This window comes from Oncorhynchus clarkii, chromosome 14 (genome assembly GCF_045791955.1).
Source record: "Oncorhynchus clarkii lewisi isolate Uvic-CL-2024 chromosome 14, UVic_Ocla_1.0, whole genome shotgun sequence".
Lineage (NCBI taxonomy): Eukaryota > Metazoa > Chordata > Actinopteri > Salmoniformes > Salmonidae > Oncorhynchus > Oncorhynchus clarkii.
Genome location: NC_092160.1, coordinates 4,452,994 through 4,475,725, shown reverse-complemented (window position 1 = coordinate 4,475,725; position 22,732 = coordinate 4,452,994). Strand labels below are relative to the sequence as shown.

At 45.7% G+C, this 22,732-nt stretch overlaps 1 protein-coding gene across 4 annotated transcripts; it reads left to right on the top strand.

The window, feature by feature from the left end:
* The first annotated feature begins 258 nt into the window (after positions 1-258).
* On the top strand, positions 259-22,428 carry LOC139366147 (C-terminal-binding protein 1-like). 4 transcript variants are annotated; one of them, XM_071103299.1, is made up of 11 exons: positions 259-411; positions 1,796-1,836; positions 2,579-2,744; positions 8,065-8,219; positions 9,128-9,272; positions 9,409-9,615; positions 11,078-11,292; positions 14,593-14,723; positions 17,391-17,518; positions 17,925-18,066; positions 18,247-22,428. In XM_071103299.1, the coding sequence occupies exons 3-10, from the start codon at positions 2,687-2,689 to the stop codon at positions 18,047-18,049; spliced, it is 1,164 nt and encodes a 387-aa protein (XP_070959400.1). In that variant the 5' UTR covers positions 259-411; positions 1,796-1,836; positions 2,579-2,686; the 3' UTR covers positions 18,050-18,066; positions 18,247-22,428. The 4 variants fall into 4 exon arrangements, with proteins under 4 accessions (XP_070959400.1, XP_070959398.1, XP_070959399.1 ...); XM_071103297.1 differs by having other exon boundaries at positions 264-411; positions 17,925-18,045; XM_071103298.1 differs by lacking the exons at positions 259-411; positions 1,796-1,836; positions 2,579-2,744 and adding an exon at positions 5,603-5,734 and having other exon boundaries at positions 17,925-18,045.
* The last annotated feature ends 304 nt before the right edge of the window (positions 22,429-22,732 follow it).

Below are 22,732 nucleotides of genomic sequence, written 5' to 3'. Positions count from 1 at the left end.
ATTTATTTGAATATGTTGGTAACCCATTGTATAAAAGTGATAATGCCCTCGAAGCAGGGCCAAATGTGTCAACTCCTCTTGCTGCAAAAAAAATAATTCGTCCATAGTTTTCAGGCCTTGTGTCAGGTTTTCAAAGGTCATTGGATATACATTTTAGCTGGACCTGGCAACCCTGATTTGGGTGCACTGTTTGACCACGGCCGTGGAAGTTGAGGGCGCTCTGCCTTCCCCTCCTACCAATGCCTCGCACTCTGCCTGTCCGTCACACGTTGTGTACACTGGTACGGCGGGAGGCCTGACCCCCCACGAACCGGCGACTTCCTCTTTTTCAGATTTCATGGCGATCGGGAGAGAGGGAAGACCACCGAAGCACGCACACTGTCTCAATCCAACCGAAATACAATTATTTAGGTAAATAATTCGCCGCTCGTGCATTACTCAGTTACCGGGGTAGCGAATGATGCACGACTAACGTGCACGTTGGGGATATCCACGTTTCCTCCGTGATCTTTCGTTTCTGAATTTCAGATATTCACATTGTAGCGCAATTCGCTAATAACGAATCGGATGAAATGGGCTCCAACAGTACGCGTCGTACACATCGTAACGTTAGGCTAGCAAGCAAGCAAGCTAACTTGCGATGCTAACTATCCAACGGTAGTTTGATATGTTTGTTAAAAAATAACGTTAAACTAGCCACTGTCAGGCCGAACTTTTCGTGTATTTTTGGGATGCTTAACATGCGTTTTGTTTAATCCAAATATGGTTCCGATAATAAGTAACGATGTGTTTTATCTGGCACGGTTAACTGACCAACTAACCTTAGCTAATGTTAGCTTACTGGCTATCTAGCTAGCCAGATGCGATAAACGGTCGCTATTAGTAGCCATACAGTTAATTTAATTGCTAATGTTAACTAGCTAGCTATCATGGCGGCTTCTGCAGAGTTTTGAAACTTGTAGCTAGCTGTTCGATAGTGAAATGTACTTTATCAGCCATATGTTGTAATGGGTTGAGCTCGCAAACAACTGTATTGGATACTTTGTATCAACCTTGCTCTTGTTAAATTATTAACTGCCATTGTTTCCATAACCCAGTCACTGTTGATTTACATTGTGATGGGTTTCAAGTTTGGAATGCATAACGTTAATCATCGCTACTTTTAGCATTTATACGTTTTGGAACGTTATCCCAACCTCTCAAATTATGTGATTCTATCTAAGTGTCATAGTTAGAGGTTTGAATGGATATTTTTAATTAGGGAAAGTTAGGCTGGCTAATTCTTCCTCACATTATGCCAGTGTACGTCATCAAATGGTAGCCAACTAGTGTTAACTGTTCTCTCTTAAGTTGGAGTCCAGTTTGTAAGCATAACTTGTACACATTATAATATGGCAGACACCCCTGTCCAAAATGTTAGACACTAGTCTTCATCTAACAGTGATCAAGGCCTAACTACTGTTCCACAAGCACTTTTTGTTATAAGGCCTTTCCTCCCCTTTTTATATGGGTTTGGCCTAGAAGTGACTGACGTTATTGTTATGAGTGGGCCCTGGGCATGTGAGAGGTGGGTCGGTAGTTATGAGAATACATCGTATATAATCACACACTATTTCTTCTTTATATTGGGTCGTTTGGAGGATGATTTGGGTCACAGTCAACTTCTAATTTGCGTCTTGAGATGAAAAAGTTTAAGAACCCCTGTCAGTTATCTAATCAATGTGTATGTGTTTGTGTGAGAGAGCGAGTGAAGAAGACCCTCGGATAATAAGACTATATTTTTTTTGCTTGACAGTGAGATCTAAGCAGACAGACACTGAACGGATTCTCCTGCTGGTAAGTCAGCCACTCCTCCATATGGTTACTAGTCTTTCCATTTAGAAAAATGCACCATCTCTGTCCCTCTGGTTTAGGTCATTTATCTCACACCATTGGATAGGTGAAAGCAAGGGTTATCAACTACATGGCTTTCACCAATCTAGTCAAGTCAGAGTACATACAATCTTTAGGGAGATGAGAATGGATGCATTGTCAAAGTACTGAAACAGGCCCTAGGTTTAAATTTACCACAGAGAAAGCAGAAGTCAGAATACACACTCACCAATACCACACTACATGGGTAAGTGTTTATTTGGGTGTAAGTTCCGATTTAGTTTGATGCAATATTGTACAATGCAAGTGTAACAACTTGGGTTGCTTATTTTGTACCAATAAAGTTAGAGAGAATTTGGGAGGGAGAGAGAAGACACTTTTTTTGTGTGTAAGAACATAGGATTATAATTTGTTTAGTAGACGCCTAAACCTTAGTGCCCTTTGTTATTGTAACATCTTAAGGCTGCTAAACTTGAAACCACATTTGCATCAACTAACCTCTGAAGATCCTGCAGCAGTAACGGCACCCTACACTAACTGTGATAGTGTGGTTTTTTTCCCCCTCTCAAATTGTCAAACTTTATTTGTACGAAATAAGCAATCCACAGAAATTACTAATAAAACCTTTCACGTTCTACCAGGTCACAACTCTGTCTCTCTTGCGCTCTCTCCCCCTGTCAATTGCTATATCTCTCTCTCTGTGCAGGTGTTGCTCAGTGGGCAGTAGTGTTTCTAGTGCTGGTGTTCTGTTGAAGGAGCTCCTTAGTGCTCTGTGCTGTTGTCTTGCTGTGTCCTGGGTTAGGACTGCCAGCCTATGGCTCTAATGGACAAACACAAAGTAAAGCGACAAAGACTTGACCGCATTTGTGAGGGTAAGGAGCCATGTTTTGCGACACACTCAAACACGCGCACACAGACACTGACCTCATACAGACACGCACGCACTCACACACTGGCCATACACAGACTGCGCATCTTACATCTTGTATTTTTCTATAATAGGCATTTGAATATTAAGATTTCACAATTCATTTTATCAGGCTATAGGCATATGGTAATGAGTATTCTCACATGATATTCTCACACCTCCATCACAAATTCATAATACAAAATGGTTTCTACAGGTCTGATTTGGTGATCCTCCAGAGAGGATGTGCAGTTTTCTTCAAATTGATTGAATGTGTGATTATCACATGCCCATGTCTATAATATTTTGCACTTCCAGTGCATTCGGAATGTACCACTTGTCTTTTCACATTTGTTACGTTACACCCTTATTCTAAAATTGATGGGGGAAAAATTCCCCTCATCAATCTACACACAATACCCCATAATGACAACGTGAAAACAGGTTTTTTGAAAATTGTGCAAATGTATTAAAAAGGAAAAACAGAAACTTTATTTACTTAAGTATTCAGACCCTTTGCTATGAGACTTGAAATTGAGCTCAGGTGCACCCTGTTTCAATTGATTATCCTTGAGATGTTTCTATAACTTGATTGGAGTCCACCTGTGGTTAATTAAATTGATTGAACATGATTTGGAAAGGCACACACCTGTCTATATAAGGTCCCACAGTTGACAATGCATGTCAGAGCAAAAACCAAGCCATGAGATTGAACGATTGTATCGAGGCTCAGATCTGTGGAAGGGTACCATTCTGCAGCATTAAACGTCCCCAGGAACAGTTGCCTCCATCATCCTTAAATGGAACAAGTTTGGAACCACCAAGACGCTTCCTGTAGCTGGCCGCCCGGCCAAGCTGCGCAGTCGGAGGAGAAGGGCCCTATGGTCACTCTAACAGAGCTCCAGAGTTCCTCTGTGGAGATGTGAGAACCTTCCAGAAGGACAATCATCTCTGCAGCACTCCACCAATCAGGAATTTTTTAAGGGGGTAAAAAGGCACATGGCAGCCCGCTTGGAGTTTGCCAAAAGGCACCTAAAGGACTCTCACACCATGAGAAACAAGATTCTATGGTCTGAAATCAAGATAGAACTATTTGGCCTGAATGCCAAACGTCACAAAGATGAACGGAGCAAAGTACAGACAGATCCTTGATGAAAACATTCTCCAGAGCGCTCAGGACCTCAGACTTGGGCGAAGGTTCACCTTCCAACAGGACAACGACCCTAAGCACACAGTCAAGACAACGCAGGAATGGCTTCGGGACAAGTCTCTGAATAAATGTCCTTGAGTGGCCCAGCCAGAGCCTGACTTGAACCCGGTCGAACATATCTGGAGAGACCTGAAAATAGCTGTGTAGCGATGCTCCCCATCCAACCTGACAGCTTGAGAGGATCTGCAGAGTAGAATGGGAGTAACTCCCCAAATACATGTGCTTGTAGCGTCATACCCAAGAAGACTCAAGGCTGTAATCGCTGCCAAAGGTGCTTCAACAAAGTACAGAGTAAAGGGTCTGAATACTTTTGTAAGTATATATATATATTTTTTGCTTTGCTTTGTCATTATGTGGTACTGTGTTTAGATTGACGAGGGGAGAAAACAATTCAATCCATTTTAGAATAAGGCTCTAACGTAACAAAATGTGGAAAAAGTGAAGGGGTCTGAATACTTTCTGAATGCACTGTACATCAGCTGCTGATATGGAATATATTTTATTAATGATCAGCCTATTAGTTTGTGGAGTGGCAGATGGGATATAGGGCTGGGAATTATTACATTGCTTTGGTGGCGATACGATATGTATTGCGACACTCACTGTTATATATGTTTTGTGATTCAGTGTTCCAAACATATTACTCACCATATGTCTGCTGCAGAGAGAGGAGAGAGCATGAGAATTAGTTTTCATCAGTCATGGAAATAAAAGTGCTGAAAATAAATTTGTCTCCCTATTTCAAAAGATGCAGAACAAGCTATTAAGGAAAAAATACTGGAGTTTTGGTGCCGGTACAGCCAACTAGCTCAAAAATAATATTGCAATATTGTGAAAATATAGTCCAAAAATAATATCCTGATATGTAACTGTATTGATCCTCCCCCCATCACTAGTAGAATAGTGTAGTGATGGCTTGGGGATAGTCAGAGAGAGCGCAAAATGCCCTTATCTCACTTCCTGTTTCTGTCTGTGGGGATTTCAAGAGGGGTTAGTGGGTGGCCAAGCTGGTGTGCCTGAGCTATGAGCCGTGAGAAAGAATGTCAAGGCAAGGTACAAATGATGAGGATGACTGAGTACATGACAGGCTAGGATAATAGACCAGTTAGATTACAACATGATCAGTGTTTTTTTTACAAAGACTGAAATTAACTGAAAAGGTAGAATGGTATCGCTTTGGCCTAGATGTAAAACAAATAAATTGGTATTGCAAGTCATGCCAAGCCTCAATTTGTAGTGTATACAAATGTCATAAAAAGGTAATGAATTCATATAAAATATCTTATTAAATTCTGGACATATAACGCAAAATTCTGGTCTGTACTACCCCAGTCCAAACTAAATAAATTGGTGTGAAATGCAGCCCTTGGGTGATGTTGAGATAAAATGGAGGGAGTTGTCTGGGAGAGTCAGGTCCCCTGAGATGAGTGAGAGGAGCAGGGTGAGGGGTCGCGGCCGTGGCTACAGGGAAACGGGCCAGCTGTCTCTTTAAAAAACAACAACAGCCAAACCAGACCTAGCCACTGCCTGGCTATGCTAATGAGGTTAGTGCTGGTTGGCTGGCCCTCAATGGAGCTGTCCGTGATTGGAGCCGGACTGTGGGGGAGGGGCTGGGTGTGGATGACAGCAGGGACCTAGCCAGCCGAGAACAGTCTGACAGAACTAGAGAGAGAAAAGAAAGAACGATAGAGGGAGAGAGCGAGGCGAGAGAGAGGAAGACAGGCTGGCAAACTTCATAATGCAAGGTTAGGCGCTGTGTGTGTGTGTGTCGTTAAATGTGTTTGTGAAGGAGAGCTTGAAGATGGAAGGGGGTGATATGGGCTTGGGTGTGGTGTTGCCGACGAGTGTGTGTGTGTCGTTTCCTTTTTGCTCAGCGTGTCCTTGTAGTGAATTGAGCAACTGTGTGTGTGTGTGTGTGTGTGTGTGTGTACGGCGCCTGCGTGTATGTGTGTTATTGTGTGTCTGGCTGGATGTTGGGTGGAGTAGTGCTGCATTATCATCCTACCCTGCCCCTCCCCCTCTCCCTGCTCTCTCTCTCACACTCCTTAAACCAAGGGAAAGAGAAAGGAGGAGGAGGAAGGGAAAGGAAAGGAGGGAGGGAGAATGAATGAAGCGCTGAATGAATTGCATTGTGTGCGCGGCCATGCTTGTGCTCCATAAGCCTTGTACGCAAGCGTCCTTTACTCTAAATATTTGTGTGTTTGCGCTTCTGAGGCTGCCTTTTGTTAACCAGTAATTGTGAATCCATTGTGATCTCTGGCATGTGGAGATTAAGATAAAGGAAAATGCTTTGTTATTTTTTTTAATGAGATGCAGATTCACTTTCTTAAGCCTTCTCGGCTAGGCCCATTTGGGAAATGCTTTGACGTCACAGGAAGCGTCCACAAATATTTGTCTTCCACCGCCTGCCTGCCACCAGTTCCTATCCTACTCCCCCCTCTCTTTCTCCCTCCCCCACACTCCCACTATGACACAGGACATAGTGTTTGTGCATGTGGATGTCTGTCTGTGTGTCTGTCCCTGCATGCGTCCTGCTCTCTGTCCATGTGAATGTTCCAGCGAGACACATGTACCCCTCCCACCCCCCACCCCCCACCCCAGACCATACACCTGTCACGCAGAGACTGTGTGTGTGCTTCTGGTCTAGGGGCCAGTGGTGTGGTCTGGTGTGTGTTACGTGTGTGTGTGTGTGAGAAGGGCAGTGCGTTCCGATTCAGAAGGCCAGTTCATGATTAGTTCAGTGTGAAGGAGAGGCAGAGCGCTAAGACACACACACACGAATATGTCTTATGATGATGGTATCAGTGGTGATGTTAGCTTTTGTTCCAGTTGGCCACATTTCTCTAGTGACCTTTGGCACAGATGTTAGCCTTGTGCTTTGTCTCGCATTCTGCCACTTGGTGCTCAGTGATGATTGAGGATTTCGATGCAGACGCAGGACCACGGTGGACAAATGTAGCCATGTATCAGTGGCGTGTGTTTACGGATGTGTGTACAGAACGTGTGTGTGTGTTTGGGGGGGCTCCAGAGGAGGGAATTTAGGTCATGACTCAGACTCTCTCTACCCCCTTCCCCCTTCTTCCCTGCACCCCGCATCTCAACCCCTCTACTGCCCCTCCCCCAACCGTCACACTCGACCTCCCCTGGCACTGCAGCCAGCTACAGTGTAGCTCCACAAGCGTTTTCATCCTCCACTCTGGCTGGAGTCAGCGATGTGGGTGGTGTGTCATTCTGTGTGTCTTACATGTGTCGTCATAGCATGTGCGTCTGATTTCCGTGGGGTTGCATGTATTGACGTTGTAGGTTCGTGATTGTGTTGGACACCCCCCCCCCCCCCCCCTGTCTCTTTGTCATCTCAGATGTGCTCTCTGCAGCAGCAGATCCAGTTACATATTACCATTGCGTAACCATCACACGCAGCCACTGATCCCTCAGGGTGCCAGTGTTGACAAGGCCCTGGCTGTTTGTGGGGACGGAGAAGAGAGCATCATGGGACTCGCTTTGGTAGTAGTAATCATGTTAGTGGTCACTGGTCAGACTCACTATTCGGGTTGAGCCTGCTCTGGCCCCAGCACTGATGATGCCAGTGGCTATTGTCATGCCTGGTCAAGTTCAGAGGGACTTTAATGGTGTGCACGTGTGTGTTGTAATGGTCAAGGCAATGGTGCGTTTAGAAGGTTTAGGGCGGTGATTCATTTTGCCCTGGTCCAGAGACTCCAGAAACATTGTTGATTCACTAACCTCAGTGAACAGTCCCATCTGGGAAAACATGGTGAGCTGCATGCAGTGTTTTTGACTTTATCACACATCCCCAAAGGAAGCCATTTTGTCTGGGCGAACGATCAACTCAAAATGGACTGTAAACGTCAGATGAACACTTATAGTTTGCTGGTTATAATATGGACATTAAATAAATAAAAAATAATCCCCAACCATTAGTGTGTCAAGCACCATGCTCCAACCTAGCCAGCCATTGGAACCAAAGCAGCACATACGATTTTAGAATGCAACTAATTTAGTGACCTTTCATAATGCCAAATCATGTCTTAACTGTCTCCCTCTCACCTGTGTGCAGGCATCCGCCCCCCCATCCTGAACGGGCCCATGCACCCTCGGCCCCTGGTGGCCCTGCTGGACGGGCGTGACTGCACCATAGAGATGCCCATCCTCAAGGACGTGGCCACTGTGGCCTTCTGTGATGCCCAGTCCACCCAGGAGATACACGAGAAGGTAGAGTGAGACACACACACTTTAGGAACACCTGCTCCTTCCATGACAGACTGACCAGGTGAATCCAGGTGAAAGCTATGATCCCTTATTGATGTCACCTGTTAGACACTTCAGTCAGTGTAGATGAAGGGGGGGGGACATGTTAAAGAAGGATTTTTAAGCCTTGAGACATGGATTGTGTGTGCCATTCAGAGAGTGTATGGGCAAGACAAAATGTTTTAAAAAGACTGCGGGATATATGAACGGGATATGGTAGTAGGTGTCAGGAGCACCGGTTTTAGTCTGTCAAGAACTGTAACGGTGCTGGGTTTTTCACACTCAACAGTTTCCTGTGTATATCGAGAATGGTCCACCACCCAAAAGACATCCAGCTAACTTGACACAACTGTGGGAAGCATTGGAGTTAACATGGGCCAACATCCCTGTGGAACACCTTCGACACCTTGTAGTGTCCATGCCCCAACAAATCGAGGCTTTTCTGAGGGCAAAAGAGGGTGCAACTCAATATTAGGAAGATGCTCCTAATGTTTTGTACACTCAGTGTTTATAAGGCAACATACACTGTCTAGTTTTAAGCTTCCTGTTAATTTGGCTATAAGTGGCACTTCCTGATTTGTAAAATATTTAAAAGTTATTCAGGACTACCTCCTGACTGCCAGCCATATGTTTATTTTAGTATTTATGATACTGTCTAACCAGCAGTCTGTCTGTGTGTTAACCCTGTAGGTGCTGAACGAGGCTGTATTCATTTGTGTGATGGCCTTGTCTGACGCTGTATTGCCAACTGTATAACGGTGTCTGTGTATTAACTCTGTAGGTGCTGAACGAGGCTGTATTCATTTGTGTGATGGCCTTGTCTGACGCTGTATTGCCAACTGTATAACGGTGTCTGTGTATTAACCCCGTAGGTGCTGAACGAGGCAGTGGGGGCTCTGCTCTACCACACCATCACCCTCTCCAGAGACGACCTGGATAAGTTCAAAGGCCTCCGAGTCATTGTCAGGATCGGCAGTGGCTTCGACAACGTCGACATCAAAGCTGCAGCTGAGCTGGGTGAGTCATGCCCGAATACACACACACGCAGTATGCCGATCAACAGGTACACACACACACACACACACACACACTCCTCTCTTTCCTTCATCTCACCATCTCCCTCTCTCCCCACCTCCCCATCTCTCCCCCCCAGGCATCGCAGTGTGTAACGTACCAGCGTGCTCGGTGGAGGAGACGGCCGACACGTCCATGTGTCTGATCCTGAACCTGTACCGCCGCGTCACCTGGATGCATCAGGCCCTGAGGGAGGGCACCAGGGCCTCCAGCGTGGAGCAGATCAGGGAGGTGGCCGGGGGAGCTGCCCGCATCCGGGGGGAGACGCTGGGCATCATCGGCCTGGGTGAGTGGGGGTCATCTGGGCTAGGGTAGGGAGGTTGATGGAGTTACTGGGTAGTGGAGAAGGGGGCTGATATTAGAGCAGCTGATTTTTAAAATATTTTATTTACCTTTTATTTAACTAGGCAAGTCAGTTAACCTGTAGTGACGCCCAGCCCGTGAACGGGACCGTTATCATCATCTGACACTAATTAGCATAACGCAACGGACATAAATCTTCCTAGAAAATATTCCTATTCATGAAAATCACAAGTGAAATATATTGAGACACAACTTAGCCTTTTGTTAATCACCCTGTCGTCTCAGATTTTCTAAATATGCTTTACAGCCAACGCTAGACAAGCATTTGTGTAAGTTTATCATAGCCTAGCATAGCATTATACCTTGCTAGCAGCAGGCAAACTTGTCACGGAAATGAGAAAAGCAATCAAATTAAATTGTTTACCTTTGATGAACTTGGTATGTTTTCACTCACGAGACTCCCAGGTAGACAGCCAAAGTTACTTTTTTCCCAAAATATTATTTTTGTAGGCGAAATAGATCCATTTGTTCTTCACATTTGGCTGAGAAATCGCCCGGAAATTGCGGTCACCACAACTTCGAAAAACATTCCAAATTAGCTCCATAATATCGACAGAAACATGGCAAACGTTGTTTAGAATCCATCCTCAAGGTGTTTTTCTAATATCTATTCGATAATATATCCGTCGTGACAATTCCTTTTTCTCTAGGACCGATTGGAGTAATGGCTACCTCTGCACTTTACTACGCGAGAATCTCTCTCGGGGCCACCATGTGACCACTTACGCAATGTGCCCCCATACGGCTATTCTTCAACAGAAATGCGTAAAACGACGTCACAATGCTGTAGACACCTTGGGGAATACGTAGAAAGCGTAAGCTCGTTGATGGTACATTCACAGCCATATAGGGAGTCATTGGAACGCAGCGCTTTCAAAACCTGGGGCACTTCCGGATTGGATTTTTCTCAGGCTTTCGCCTCAGTTCTGTTATACTCACAGACAATATCTTTACAGTTTTGGAAACATTAGAGTGTTTTCTATCCAAAGCTGTCAATTATATGCATATTCTAGCATCTTGTCCTGACAAAATATCCCGTTTAAAACTGGAACGTTTTTTTTCCAAAAATGAAAATACTTCCCCCTAACACCAAGATGAACAAATTCTTATTTTCAATGACGGCCTAGGAACAGTGAGTTAACTGCCTTGTTCAGGGGCAGAACAACAGATTTGTACCTTGTCAGCTTGTGGATTTGAACTTGCAACCTTTCGGTTACTAGTCCAACTCTCTAACCACTAGGCTACCCTGACTAGTGGCCCCTAGTCTGGCCTGTTTTCAATTGACAATTGGGGCTACGAGAGGCCCTGGAATTGCTTTGGGTGCCTATGTGCCCCACAATGGATATACAAACACTAGTTACCCCTGTGCGTTCCTCTCTCTGCAGGTCGTGTGGGCCAGGCGGTGGCTCTGCGGGCCAAGGCGTTTGGTTTCGGGGTGATCTTCTACGACCCCTACCTACCTGACGGAGTGGAGCGCTCCCTGGGCCTGCAGAGGATGACTACGCTCCAAGACCTGCTCATCCACTCTGACTGTGTCTCTCTACACTGCAGCCTCAATGAACACAACCACCACCTCATCAACGACTTCACCATCAAACAGGTACACGATGTCATAAACACACATCGTACACACACATTTTATGTATGTTTTAGGGCTGTCAAACGATTTAAATAATCACAATTCATCTAAATGTTTTAATTTGCTGAAATTTGTCCCTTAAGAAAAAATAACCCTATTAAAAAGCAGTTTGCTGAGTTACAGGCGTACTATGCTTTTATTGTAAGGTACGGAAACACAATCTGTATAAGAAATAAAATACTCACAATGTTTAAATTAGTTACGTAATATTTTTTATTGTAATTTCAGAAAATGTCATTAATATATCCGAAGTAATAGTGGAATGATAGTGTTTCACAATATTTTTTCCCTCCAAAAAATTGATTGGGCCCACACAAAATTGCATTCTATTGGTGCAGCCTTCTTATTGGTCAACAGAAGACGGGGACTGGCTCTTGTTGTTAAATTGCCTGAGCCGCATGCTAACCGAATCCGTTAGTGAGCGATACTTTATACAAATCGTTCAGCCCCAGTCAATTTGACAAGAGATTTGCCGGGCCCAAAAATACTACATGTAGCTCTTTTAAATATACTTACTCCCTCTTATTAATGTTCTTGACGTTTTAACACTTGCGAACACGCACACACATACACACACACACAAACAAACAGTTAAGGCATTCTCAATTAGTGCTCTCCCTATTTCTGATTTGGATGGTTAAGTACAGGAAAACAGAACTGAATCTATGGACACAAGGAGCATTTTACACCTGTTCAACAATGATATGAATTCCACAGAAGACAATAGCTCAGCCAGGTCTGAGTTCATGTAATAACAGCTATTAGATGTAACCTAGACTACTTCAACATGAGCTAGTCACAAGCTGGTTCTACAAAAATTGAGATTATTTGCTTAAATCTTTTGACCTGAGAAATGCAAGAAAAACAGTACCTGAATGGATGTCCTGTTCTGGTTTAAAACCATTGTGGGTAGTTAGTTATGTCAAGAGGCATTCAACCATGACATTGTAAACATTATTTTGGTTAGCTAGCGAACTTTAGTATAACTTGCGAGCTATTTTTGTCCAAAATTTGTTTTTGCTGTTATCTAAAGAAACACCTGAGAATGTGTGTATGGTTGAGCTTTTTTTCCTTCAGAATTGTGGCTCAAAGTGCGTGCAGAGTGGATGTTTTAAGGGTGTTTTCACATATTATTCCTCTTTTAAAATAAGTGGTGTCAGTCCTGTTTAAAGGGAACAAAAGAAATCTAAAGAACTCTTTGTCTTCACACTGCCTTTGAATGAGGACTCAACTCTTTTGCCAGTTCACTTCGCCTTTTTTGAGGTCCGAGTCCTCTTTGCATTCGCATTTCAATTTTTTGTTAGAAAGGAACCAAAGATATTTGTCCAACATTCACTCAATGCACTCTAGTAAAAGTACAGGACAAGCCATTCCATCAGAATGTGCAATCGGACAGCTAGATATACCTACTTAAATTTTGGAAGTTAACAGATTGCATTTTGGTAAAAGGATGAGACATAATAATTGTCATCAGAAGATAATATTAACATGTAAATATTATTGGTAACAGATTAACTACCAGTAAATGAATTGCCGATTTAAATAATGCTGTAGGCTACTGACCCTTCAACAGCTAGAATGGATTTTGTACCCATGTTTTGATTCTCACCAAATATGTTGCCTTTTCACACTATTCAAACCCCACATTCGAATAAACAGTTTATGAACCTCTCTTAGCCTGTAGGTCAACATATTGCAAACAGAGAATCTGAACATCGCGTCAGTACAAAACTCCACACACACATTTTAGAATTTCTCTGCGTCCTTGACAATCGCTAATCAGCACACATTTATTTATGTGAACCGGCACATCCTCTTCTCTCTCCAATGTGAAGGGGTTATTGCAGAGGAAACGGTGTTCCAGTAGTCCAGTGTGTGGTGCGGTAAAAATTACAAGCAAACCCAGGGAGCTTTGTGTTTACCTTGTCCGAAAAAAAAAGAAGGGGGAACAAGACTTCCGAAATCAAGTGAACCATACTCAAACCACCTCTCGAGATGGTCTCAGTTCGGTTTGCTTAGGGCGCTCTTCTGAGGGCTCTAAGTTCCTATGGAGTGTTCACACTCCACTGTGTTCCTTTTGGAGTGTTCACACTCCACTGTGCTCCTTTTGGAGTGTTCACACTCCACTGTGTTCCTTTTTGGAGTGTTCACACTCCACTGTGTTCCTTTTTGGAGTGTTCACACTCCACTGTGTTCCTTTTTGGAGTGTTCACACTCCACTGTGTTCCTTTTGGAGTGTTCACACTCCACTGTGCTCCTTTTGGAGTGTTCACACTCCACTGTGCTCCTTTTGGAGTGTTCACACTCCACTGTGCTCCTTTTGGAGTGTTCACACTCCACTGTGCTCCTTTTTGGAGTGTTCACACTCCACTGTGTTCCTTTTTGGAGTGTTCACACTCCACTGTGTTCCTTTTTGGAGTGTTCACACTCCACTGTGTTCCTTTTTGGAGTGTTCACACTCCACTGTGTTCCTTTTTGGAGTGTTCACACTCCACTGTGTTCCTTTTTGGAGTGTTCACACTCCACTGTGTTCCTTTTTGGAGTGTTCACACTCCACTGTGTTCCTTTTTGGAGTGTTCACACTCCACTGTGTTCCTTTTTGGAGTGTTCACACTCCACTGTGTTCCTTTTTGGAGTGTTCACACTCCACTGTGTTCCTTTTTGGAGTGTTCACACTCCACTGTGTTCCTTTTTGGAGTGTTCACACTCCACTGTGTTCCTTTTTGGAGTGTTCACACTCCACTGTGTTCCTTTTTGGAGTGTTCACACTCCACTGTGTTCCTTTTTGGAGTGTTCACACTCCACTGTGTTCCTTTTTGGAGTGTTCACACTCCACTGTGTTCCTTTTTGGAGTGTTCACACGCCACAAAAAAATGAGGGGAACCGCACTGAATTCACAAAAATTGTCTTAAAGGGGACCAAGTGTTAAAACACCCTAAGAGACAGACGGTGCCACATAACAGCAGCTGCAACAGTGCAGGGTCCGTGCGGAATAGGGTCTGTGTGGAAAGGGGTCCGTGCGGTGAAAAATGAATGCCTTTTTAAAAATCTAACACCTTATTAACTCGTTAACAGCCCTAGTATGTTTGTAAATTCACGTTCTTACATGCATGTACAGGTAACTTCCAAAATAATGGAAACAATTGACTAAATGAGGGATACAAAGTATATTAAAAGCAGGTGCTTCCACATAGGTGTGGTTCCTGAGTTAATTACGGGAGTGCGTGTGTGTATAAAGTTAACCCTGTGTTTTGTGTGTAGATGCGCCAGGGAGCGTTCCTGGTGAACTCTGCGCGGGGAGGGCTGGTGGATGAGAAGGCTCTGGCTCAGGCCCTGAAGGAAGGACGGATACGAGGAGCTGCACTAGACGTCCACGAGACAGAGCCCTTCAGGTACACACACACACACACACACACACACACACTGGACGTTCAGTCGTTCACGACACAGAGCCCTTCAGGTACACACACACACACACACACACACACTGGACGTTCAGTCGTTCACGAGATAGAGCCCTTCAGGTACACACACACACACACACACACACTGGACGTTCAGTCGTCCACGAGACAGAGCCCTTCAGGTACACACACACACACACACACACACTGGACGTTTAGTCGTTCACGAGATAGAGCCCTTCAGGTACACACACACACACACTGGACGTTCAGTCGTTCACGAGACAGAGCCCTTCAGGTACACACACACACACACGACGTTCAGTCGTCCACGAGACAGAGCCCTTCAGGTATACACACACACACACTGGACGTTCAGTCGTCCACGTGACAGAGCCCTTCAGGTATACACACACCCACTGGACGTTCAGTCATTCACGAGACAGAGCCCTTCAGGGACACACACACACACACACACACACACTGGACGTTCAGTCGTTCACGAGACAGAGCCCTTCAGGTACACACACACACACACTGGACGTTCAGTCGTTCACGAGACAGAGCCCTTCAGCTACACACACACACTGGACGTTCAGTCGTCCACGAGACAGAGCCATTCAGGTACACACACACACTGGACGTTCAGTCGTTCATGAGACAGAGCCCTTCAGGTACACACACACACACACTGGACGTTCAGACGTCCACGAGACAGAGCCCTTCAGGGACACACACACACACACACACACACACACACACACTGGACGTTCAGTCGTTCACGAGACAGAGCCCTTCAGGTACACACACACACACACACACACACACACACACTGGACGTTCAGTCGTTCACGAGACAGAGCCCTTCAGGTACACACACACACACACACTGGACGTTTTGTCGTTCACGGCACAGAGCCCTTCAGGTACACACACACTGGACGTTCAGTCGTTCACGAGACAGAGCCCTTCAGGTACACACACACACACACTGCACGTTCAGTCGTTCACGACACAGAGCCCTTCAGGTACACACACACACTGGACGTTCAGTCGTTCACGACACAGAGCCCTTCAGGTACACACACACACTGGACGTTCAGTCGTTCACGACACAGGGCCCTTCAGGTACACACACACACACACACTGGACGTTCAGTCGTTCACGACACAGAGCCCTTCAGGTACACACACACACACTGGACGTTCAGTCGTTCACGACACAGAGCCCTTCAGGTACACACACACACACACACACACACACTGGACGTTCAGTCGTTCACGAGACAGAGACCTTCAGGTACGTACACACACACACACACACACTAGACGTTCAGTCGTTCACGAGACAGAGCCCTTCAGGTACACACACACACACACACACTGGACGTTCAGTCGTTCACGACACAGGGCCCTTCAGGTACACACACACACACACACTGGACGTTCAGTCGTTCACGACACAGAGCCCTTCAGGTACACACACACACACACACACACACTGGACGTTCAGTCGTTCACGACACAGAGCCCTTCAGGTACGTACACACACACACACACACACACACTAGACGTTCAGTCGTTCACGAGACAGAGCCCTTCAGGTATACACACACACACACACTGGACGTTCAGTCGTTCACGAGACAGAGCCCTTCAGGTATACACACACACACACTGGACGTTCAGTCATTCACGAGACAGAGCCCTTCAGGTACACACACACTGGACGTTCAGTTGTTCACGAGACAGAGCCCTTCAGGTACACACACACACACTGGACGTTTTGTCGTTCACGAGACAGAGCCCTTCAGATACACACACACTGGACGTTCAGTCGTTCACGAGACAGAGCCCTTCAGATACACACACACACACACTGCACATTCAGTCGTTCACGAGACAGAGACCTTCAGGTACACACACACACACACACACACTGGACGTTCAGTCGTTCACGACACAGAGCCCTTCAGGTACACACACACACACTGGACGTTCAGTCGTTCACGACACAGAGCCCTTCAGGTACACACACACACTGGACGTTCAGTCGTTCACGACACAGAGCCCTTCAGGTACACACACACACTGGACGTTCAGTCGTTCACGACACAGGGCCCTTCAGGTACACACACACACACACAACGTTCAGTCGTTCACGACACAGAGCCCTTCAGGTACACACACACACTGGACGTTCAGTCGTTCACGACACAGAGCCCTTCAGGTACACACACACACTGGACGTTCAGTCGTTCACGACACAGAGCCCTTCAGGTACACACACACACTGGACGTTCAGTCGTTCACGACACAGAGCCCTTCAGGTACACACACACACTGGACGTTCAGTCGTTCACGACACAGAGCCCTTCAGGTACACACACACACTGGACGTTCAGTCGTTCACGACACAGGGCCCTTCAGGTACACACACACACACACACACACACACTGGACGTTCAGTCGTTCACGACACAGAGCCCTTCAGGGACACACACACACTGGACGTTCAGTCGTTCACGACACAGAGCCCTTCAGGTACACACACAGCCCACTGAAGGATCCTAGCCTGATTTCGAACCCCCACAAGTCTGACCGTGCAACCCCCCCCCCCTCGTTCCCCCTCTAACCCTCTCTCTGTTGTTGTAGTTTCTCCCAGGGCCCCCTGAAGGATGCTCCCAACCTCATCTGTACCCCCCACACGTCCTGGTACAGTGAGCAGGCCTCCATCGAGGCCAGAGAGGAGGCTGCCAGGGAGGTGCGCCGTGCCATCACCGGTAAGACCCCTAACACTCAGCTTCAGCTAGTTAACACCGCCTGGGCTTCCATCGCCAACCTAACTTTGTATTATTAGTTATTACGTAGTGATGAATTGAATATTTCAGTGGCTTTATGTAGCTTGAGTATGGCTGCATCTTTTGAGGTTCTAGAGTGGGCTGGTGTTATATCTTACCGACACTCTTATTTTTTTTTGCACACAAGAAAAATGCACATCAATATTGTGAGAGTTTAAAATGGTAAAAAAAATATATATATATATATATATATACAAATAGCTGCATGTGCAGGAGACACCCTGAGTGGCTTGTACGGTACCTGTCCCGAAAATGGTATCCTGGTTATTAAAACAGAGATTGGGGGTTTTACACGCTAAGCCCTTGTCCCCTGTCTGTCCTCTGTTAGGGCGTATCCCAGACAGTCTGAAGAACTGTGTGAATAAGGAATATCTGATGGCAGCGTCCCAGTGGCCCAGTATGGAGGCTGCAACAGTCCACCCTGAACTCAACGGAGGCGGTGCATACAGGTGAGACCCTCAGCGGTTAAGGTGAGCACAGGAGGACAACCAAGTCAGGAAGTGTATCGTGATTATTATAATTATACTTCATTTTATGCAAAATACGATATCTGTTCTTCACAGTAGATTTGGTTGTTGATGAATGTGCTGCAATGTTGTTCCCTCCTGAACAAGGCCCTGATACGTTCTCTCGCTCTCTCTACGCGTCAGGTTTCCTGTGGGTCTGATCAGCGTAGCAGCAGGGGGTATGACGGGGGCGGGAGCAGGGGTAGAGGCCCTGGCTCACGCCATCGCCCCTGTGTCCCACCCCCCCCACACCTCATCGCCAGGGCAACCCAGCAAGGCAGAGGCAGACAGAGACATCCCCTCTGACCAATAGCACCCCAACATTCCTCCGTCACCCCTGGAAACCAACAACCCCACCCTCTCCTCCCACCATCGTCATCACCACCAACCCTCCTCTCCGACCTCAGGCAGATTGACACTGGGGTTCCGGTTTGATCCGGTTCAATCTGGATCTGTTCAAGCGCCGGTCCTTCAGAACACAGTACCAGCCCAGGAGTGACCTGCCGTCCACAAAATCCCCCTCCTCCGTAACCCTTCCTCGGACCCACTCAACCCCCCCATGGACCCCTATCTCCCCTCTATCCATATTCCCCCCACAACAACAAACCTTCAGCAATAACTCTCTTCTCAAGTATTCAATTGGATTGGTATTTTCATATTTTTTTTTATTCTTTTGAGGAAAAACTAAACATTTAGTTATTGTTTTGAGTAGCATTTCTCCAGCTAAGCTGGACCGAGAGTCTAGCTGTTATGATCCGTGAGAGAGGCGTGGCTTTCTGATGTTACTGCAATCCTTTCTCTTACGCCTCGCTCTCTCTCTCTCTCTCTCTCTCTCTCTCGCTCTCTCTCGCTCTCTCTCGCTCTCTCTTGCTCTCTCTCTCATATATTTTAGAAAATGTGTACAAAAGTAAGACACACAACACATCGGGCTTCTATTGTCCCGATAATTCCTAGCCTGATCTTAGATCTCTATCTAGCTAGCTTTAGCCAAGTCAGCTAAAGCACATACAGATCTGGGACCAGGCTACCTGATTCCTTGTCTGTTGGCTAGTGTAGGGATGAATAATGTCAGTGAAGAGCTGAAACCTTAGCAAAGCGTGTTACGTATCCTCTGCCGCTACAGGGCTGTGTTAAACCCTGTGAGTCCTGTCTCTTCTCCTCAAGATGGTGAACCCTCTCCTTTGGCAGGCGACAATTCTCTTTCCTGCTTTTATATCCCCTTTTGGTGGTCTTAACAGCCGAGCTCCTTTTGTTCCAGCGCCAGTCACTTCCTGTTGAAAGGTCAGATGGATGGCATCCTATGTTGTGCTCTGTGTCGTCACTCAACAGGCCCTTGCCCACGACGTGGTCTTATACACAACAGTTATGTGAAATGTTTATTCTGTAAAGGCTGTCCCCTGAACTGGTGTGTAGCTTCAAGATCACGTGAGAACAGTTTCATATCAGTAGGATTGTGGTCCCCCCCCCAAAAAAAATGTCAAACTATTGTTCAAGGGCCTTTTTGTTTCTCAGAGGCACTTCGCACCAAGTACACACGGACACACACAGCGAGCTTGCAACATTGTTAGCAGTGGGCAGCACAGGTCAGCTGTGTAGGACTGAGGTTTGGCCAGCAGGGGGTACCACTGCCATCTGAATGCTCAGTCTGCAGGCTGTGCTCAGAGAGAGGGGCAGTGATTTGGCTGCAGCGCTGAGCTGCGTGTAACCAGCCTGACAGCTACCCCTGGGTTTTCTTAACGCGTCCACACGAAGCAGTCAGCCGCAGGGAAACGGAAGTACAACTCTTTTGCCGTGACGTCATTAATTACTTGCTGACTTCCAAAGACAACCAGGACGGGTGACAAGGCAAGGACTCGCTGTCTTTCTCTCTCTCTCTCTCCCAGACCTCTCCGATCTTTTATCGCAGTCCATCCACCCAACCTCTCTCTCTCTCTCTCTCTCTCACCCCATCCAGCCCTTGAAGAACTCTGCTCCCCACTAGTGCTTTATCAGCAAGTGTGGATCCACCCATCCCTTTAAGAATGGGCAGTGTAGCCAGCGAGTTGATTCAACCATCCCTTTAAGAAGGCGGAGATTCACCGTTCCCGTTAAGGCCAAAGGGAGAGTGTGTGGAGTCTTTATTCTTACATGATCGTCGTGGCTTTTCAAAGGCGACCGTGTTGTCTGCATGTGGACCCCTCCCACCCCCCCATTGGTTGTATTGACAAGTCGTTGTCTTTCTGAAAGAGTAGTTCTTAACGCCGTCGTCTCTCGTTGTTTCAAGGGAATACCTTTTTATAGTACCTCAGTAACAGATATTGAATGTACGTTCAAGCCCTTTTCTTTTTTGTACAGCTTTTGTAGAGACCACTTTGCTATTCCTGACCAGAAGGGTTGTGAAAATTGTAACAATGACGATGATAAATAAGAACCCCACTCAATAACCGAATTGACCAAACAACTTTTTAGGATTTGTCTGCAGTTTTTTTTTTTCTTCTTCCCCCCACTGTCAAAAATCTCAGGCACAGAGACCAGTTACTTATCTCTCATCTTCACCTTAAATGTTATACTTCATTCGTTTCTCTGTGAAAAAAAATGAGCACAATGCTTTCCCGTGATTCTCCATTTCGACATCAGATTCCAGTTGATCAGACAAGCTTCTTCGACCTCCCGTTCTACAGCACAATGGTACTTGGATTCAAATTCAAAAAGTGTCAGCATGATCCGTTTTTATTTTCTAGAATGTAGAACTGTATGCCTTTCTACTCTCCCTAATGTCATGCTGCTCTAGCTATTGTGCATGTGAGGTATTTTTGGAGGGCAAACGCTATTGGCCTAAAGATTGTCATCTTGTTGTCCACCCTTTGCTCCCCAGTGCTTAACCCTTAACCCAAGTTGCCATTTTGTGGTGGTCAGTAACCAGTGATGTACAGTTTTTTCCCCCTTCCTACCAGAGTCTATGAGGACATGGACATGAGGACATTATAGGCTCCTGTGTCATGTGATGAGTATATATTTTTTTAAATATCCCCCATAGTTTGAATTATGAGCTTAAATAGTGACCTTAAATTGCCATTGATGATATTGGTGACATTTTTTGGTTGTTTTCAGTTCATCAATGTGTTCAAATCCATTGTTTTTTTTTTGACTCTTCAGTTGTAATCGCGCTCACTTTGTGTTCTACATGTTGTACTGACACATTTCAGGAACAAACGTTTGAGTTTTTTTGTTTTGTTGTTGTCTTAGCCGCCCTACTGTATTTAGCCTCTCCCTGTATAGTAGCTGTAGAGTTGCCATGGAAACACTCACTGCCTTAAACACAGTTGACCACAGTAGGTGGGGTAGGAGAGACACACAGTCAGACGGAACCCCGCTAACAACTCACACCGTAAGGACGTTATTCAATCAAACACTGGTGACAAGGTTTCCCGGATAAGTCAACAATAACATGCTCTCCACAGAGCTAAAAAGGGTATTTGATTTGACATGCAGTTGAGTGTCTAAGTTTCACAGTGCAAATGTTTTGTTGAGTACATCAATCAAAATATGCATTCTCTCATTCCAGAAAGAACATTTCTGGGTTAACCGGGTGAGCCATTTTGATTGAATTTCCCCATACATGTAGCTGAGTAGGTCACTGTCAGTGCTACAGACTGAAGGAAAGTCCAGCTGATATTTCACTCTGGGGTGTGAGAATGTTTCCCCTGCTCCGGCGCTCTGAAAGTCTTTCATGGCCAGCCCCGAGTCTCAGGGGGCAACAGCGGACACTGATGTGGTCTGTCAGACCAGCTGAAAAGGATGGATAGAATTGGTCACTTTTCTCTCTCAGGGTTGAAATGCACACATGTCCTCCCGCAGCCTCTTCCTCTCCCTGTCTGTTCTGTGTTCCGCGCTCCTCAGAATGTTGGGCAGTCTCCTGACTTCCAGAAGGCCCTCACCATTCTCTCCCTTCATTTGTACACCGTGAGTTCTTGTTTGGTTTTACCTTCTGTTCTTTGGCACTGACATCTAACCTTCATCTAGCAATGAATGAATAAATGTTTTAAATGAGCTGTGTGTAATGTTGAAATTTGGGAAATGTATTTTTACAACATGTGAACATGAGTTTTTATTTTTTTGGGGTGGGGGGGGGTGTCTTTCACTCATCCTTTGTCGTGAATTCATTGATTTACTTTCACCAGACTCCTGTAACGTCTCCTGTAACGTCTCCTGTAACGTCTCCTGTAACTAGGCTCTTAAGCTTTGTTTTTGTTTTGTTTACTTTTTGTATTAGAAACAATCATGTTTGTGATGGTAATTTCCGATGGTAAACTCCACACCGTATTTTAATAAAATCCAAAAAATGTACCCTTTGCTTTCTCGCCCTGCTTTCTTCTGTGTTCTCGCTCTGTGTGAAACATATGTCTATGTCAAACCTTTAACTCATTTGACTGACTGTTGCTCTCGTGTGTGTGCATAGTGCAAGGTTTGCTATATAGCAGTGTTGATCCAGGTGTGCTGCCTGCCGCCTTCTTCTCCTGTTTATAAAGTCCAGCCCTTGGGATATAGGAGCAAGTTTTACAAACTTCTGGCTCCCTAACCAACTCTGTTTACAATCCCTGCTTGTCTGTCTATACGGGCACAGGGGTGATGCAGTGCCAAGCAATCCAGC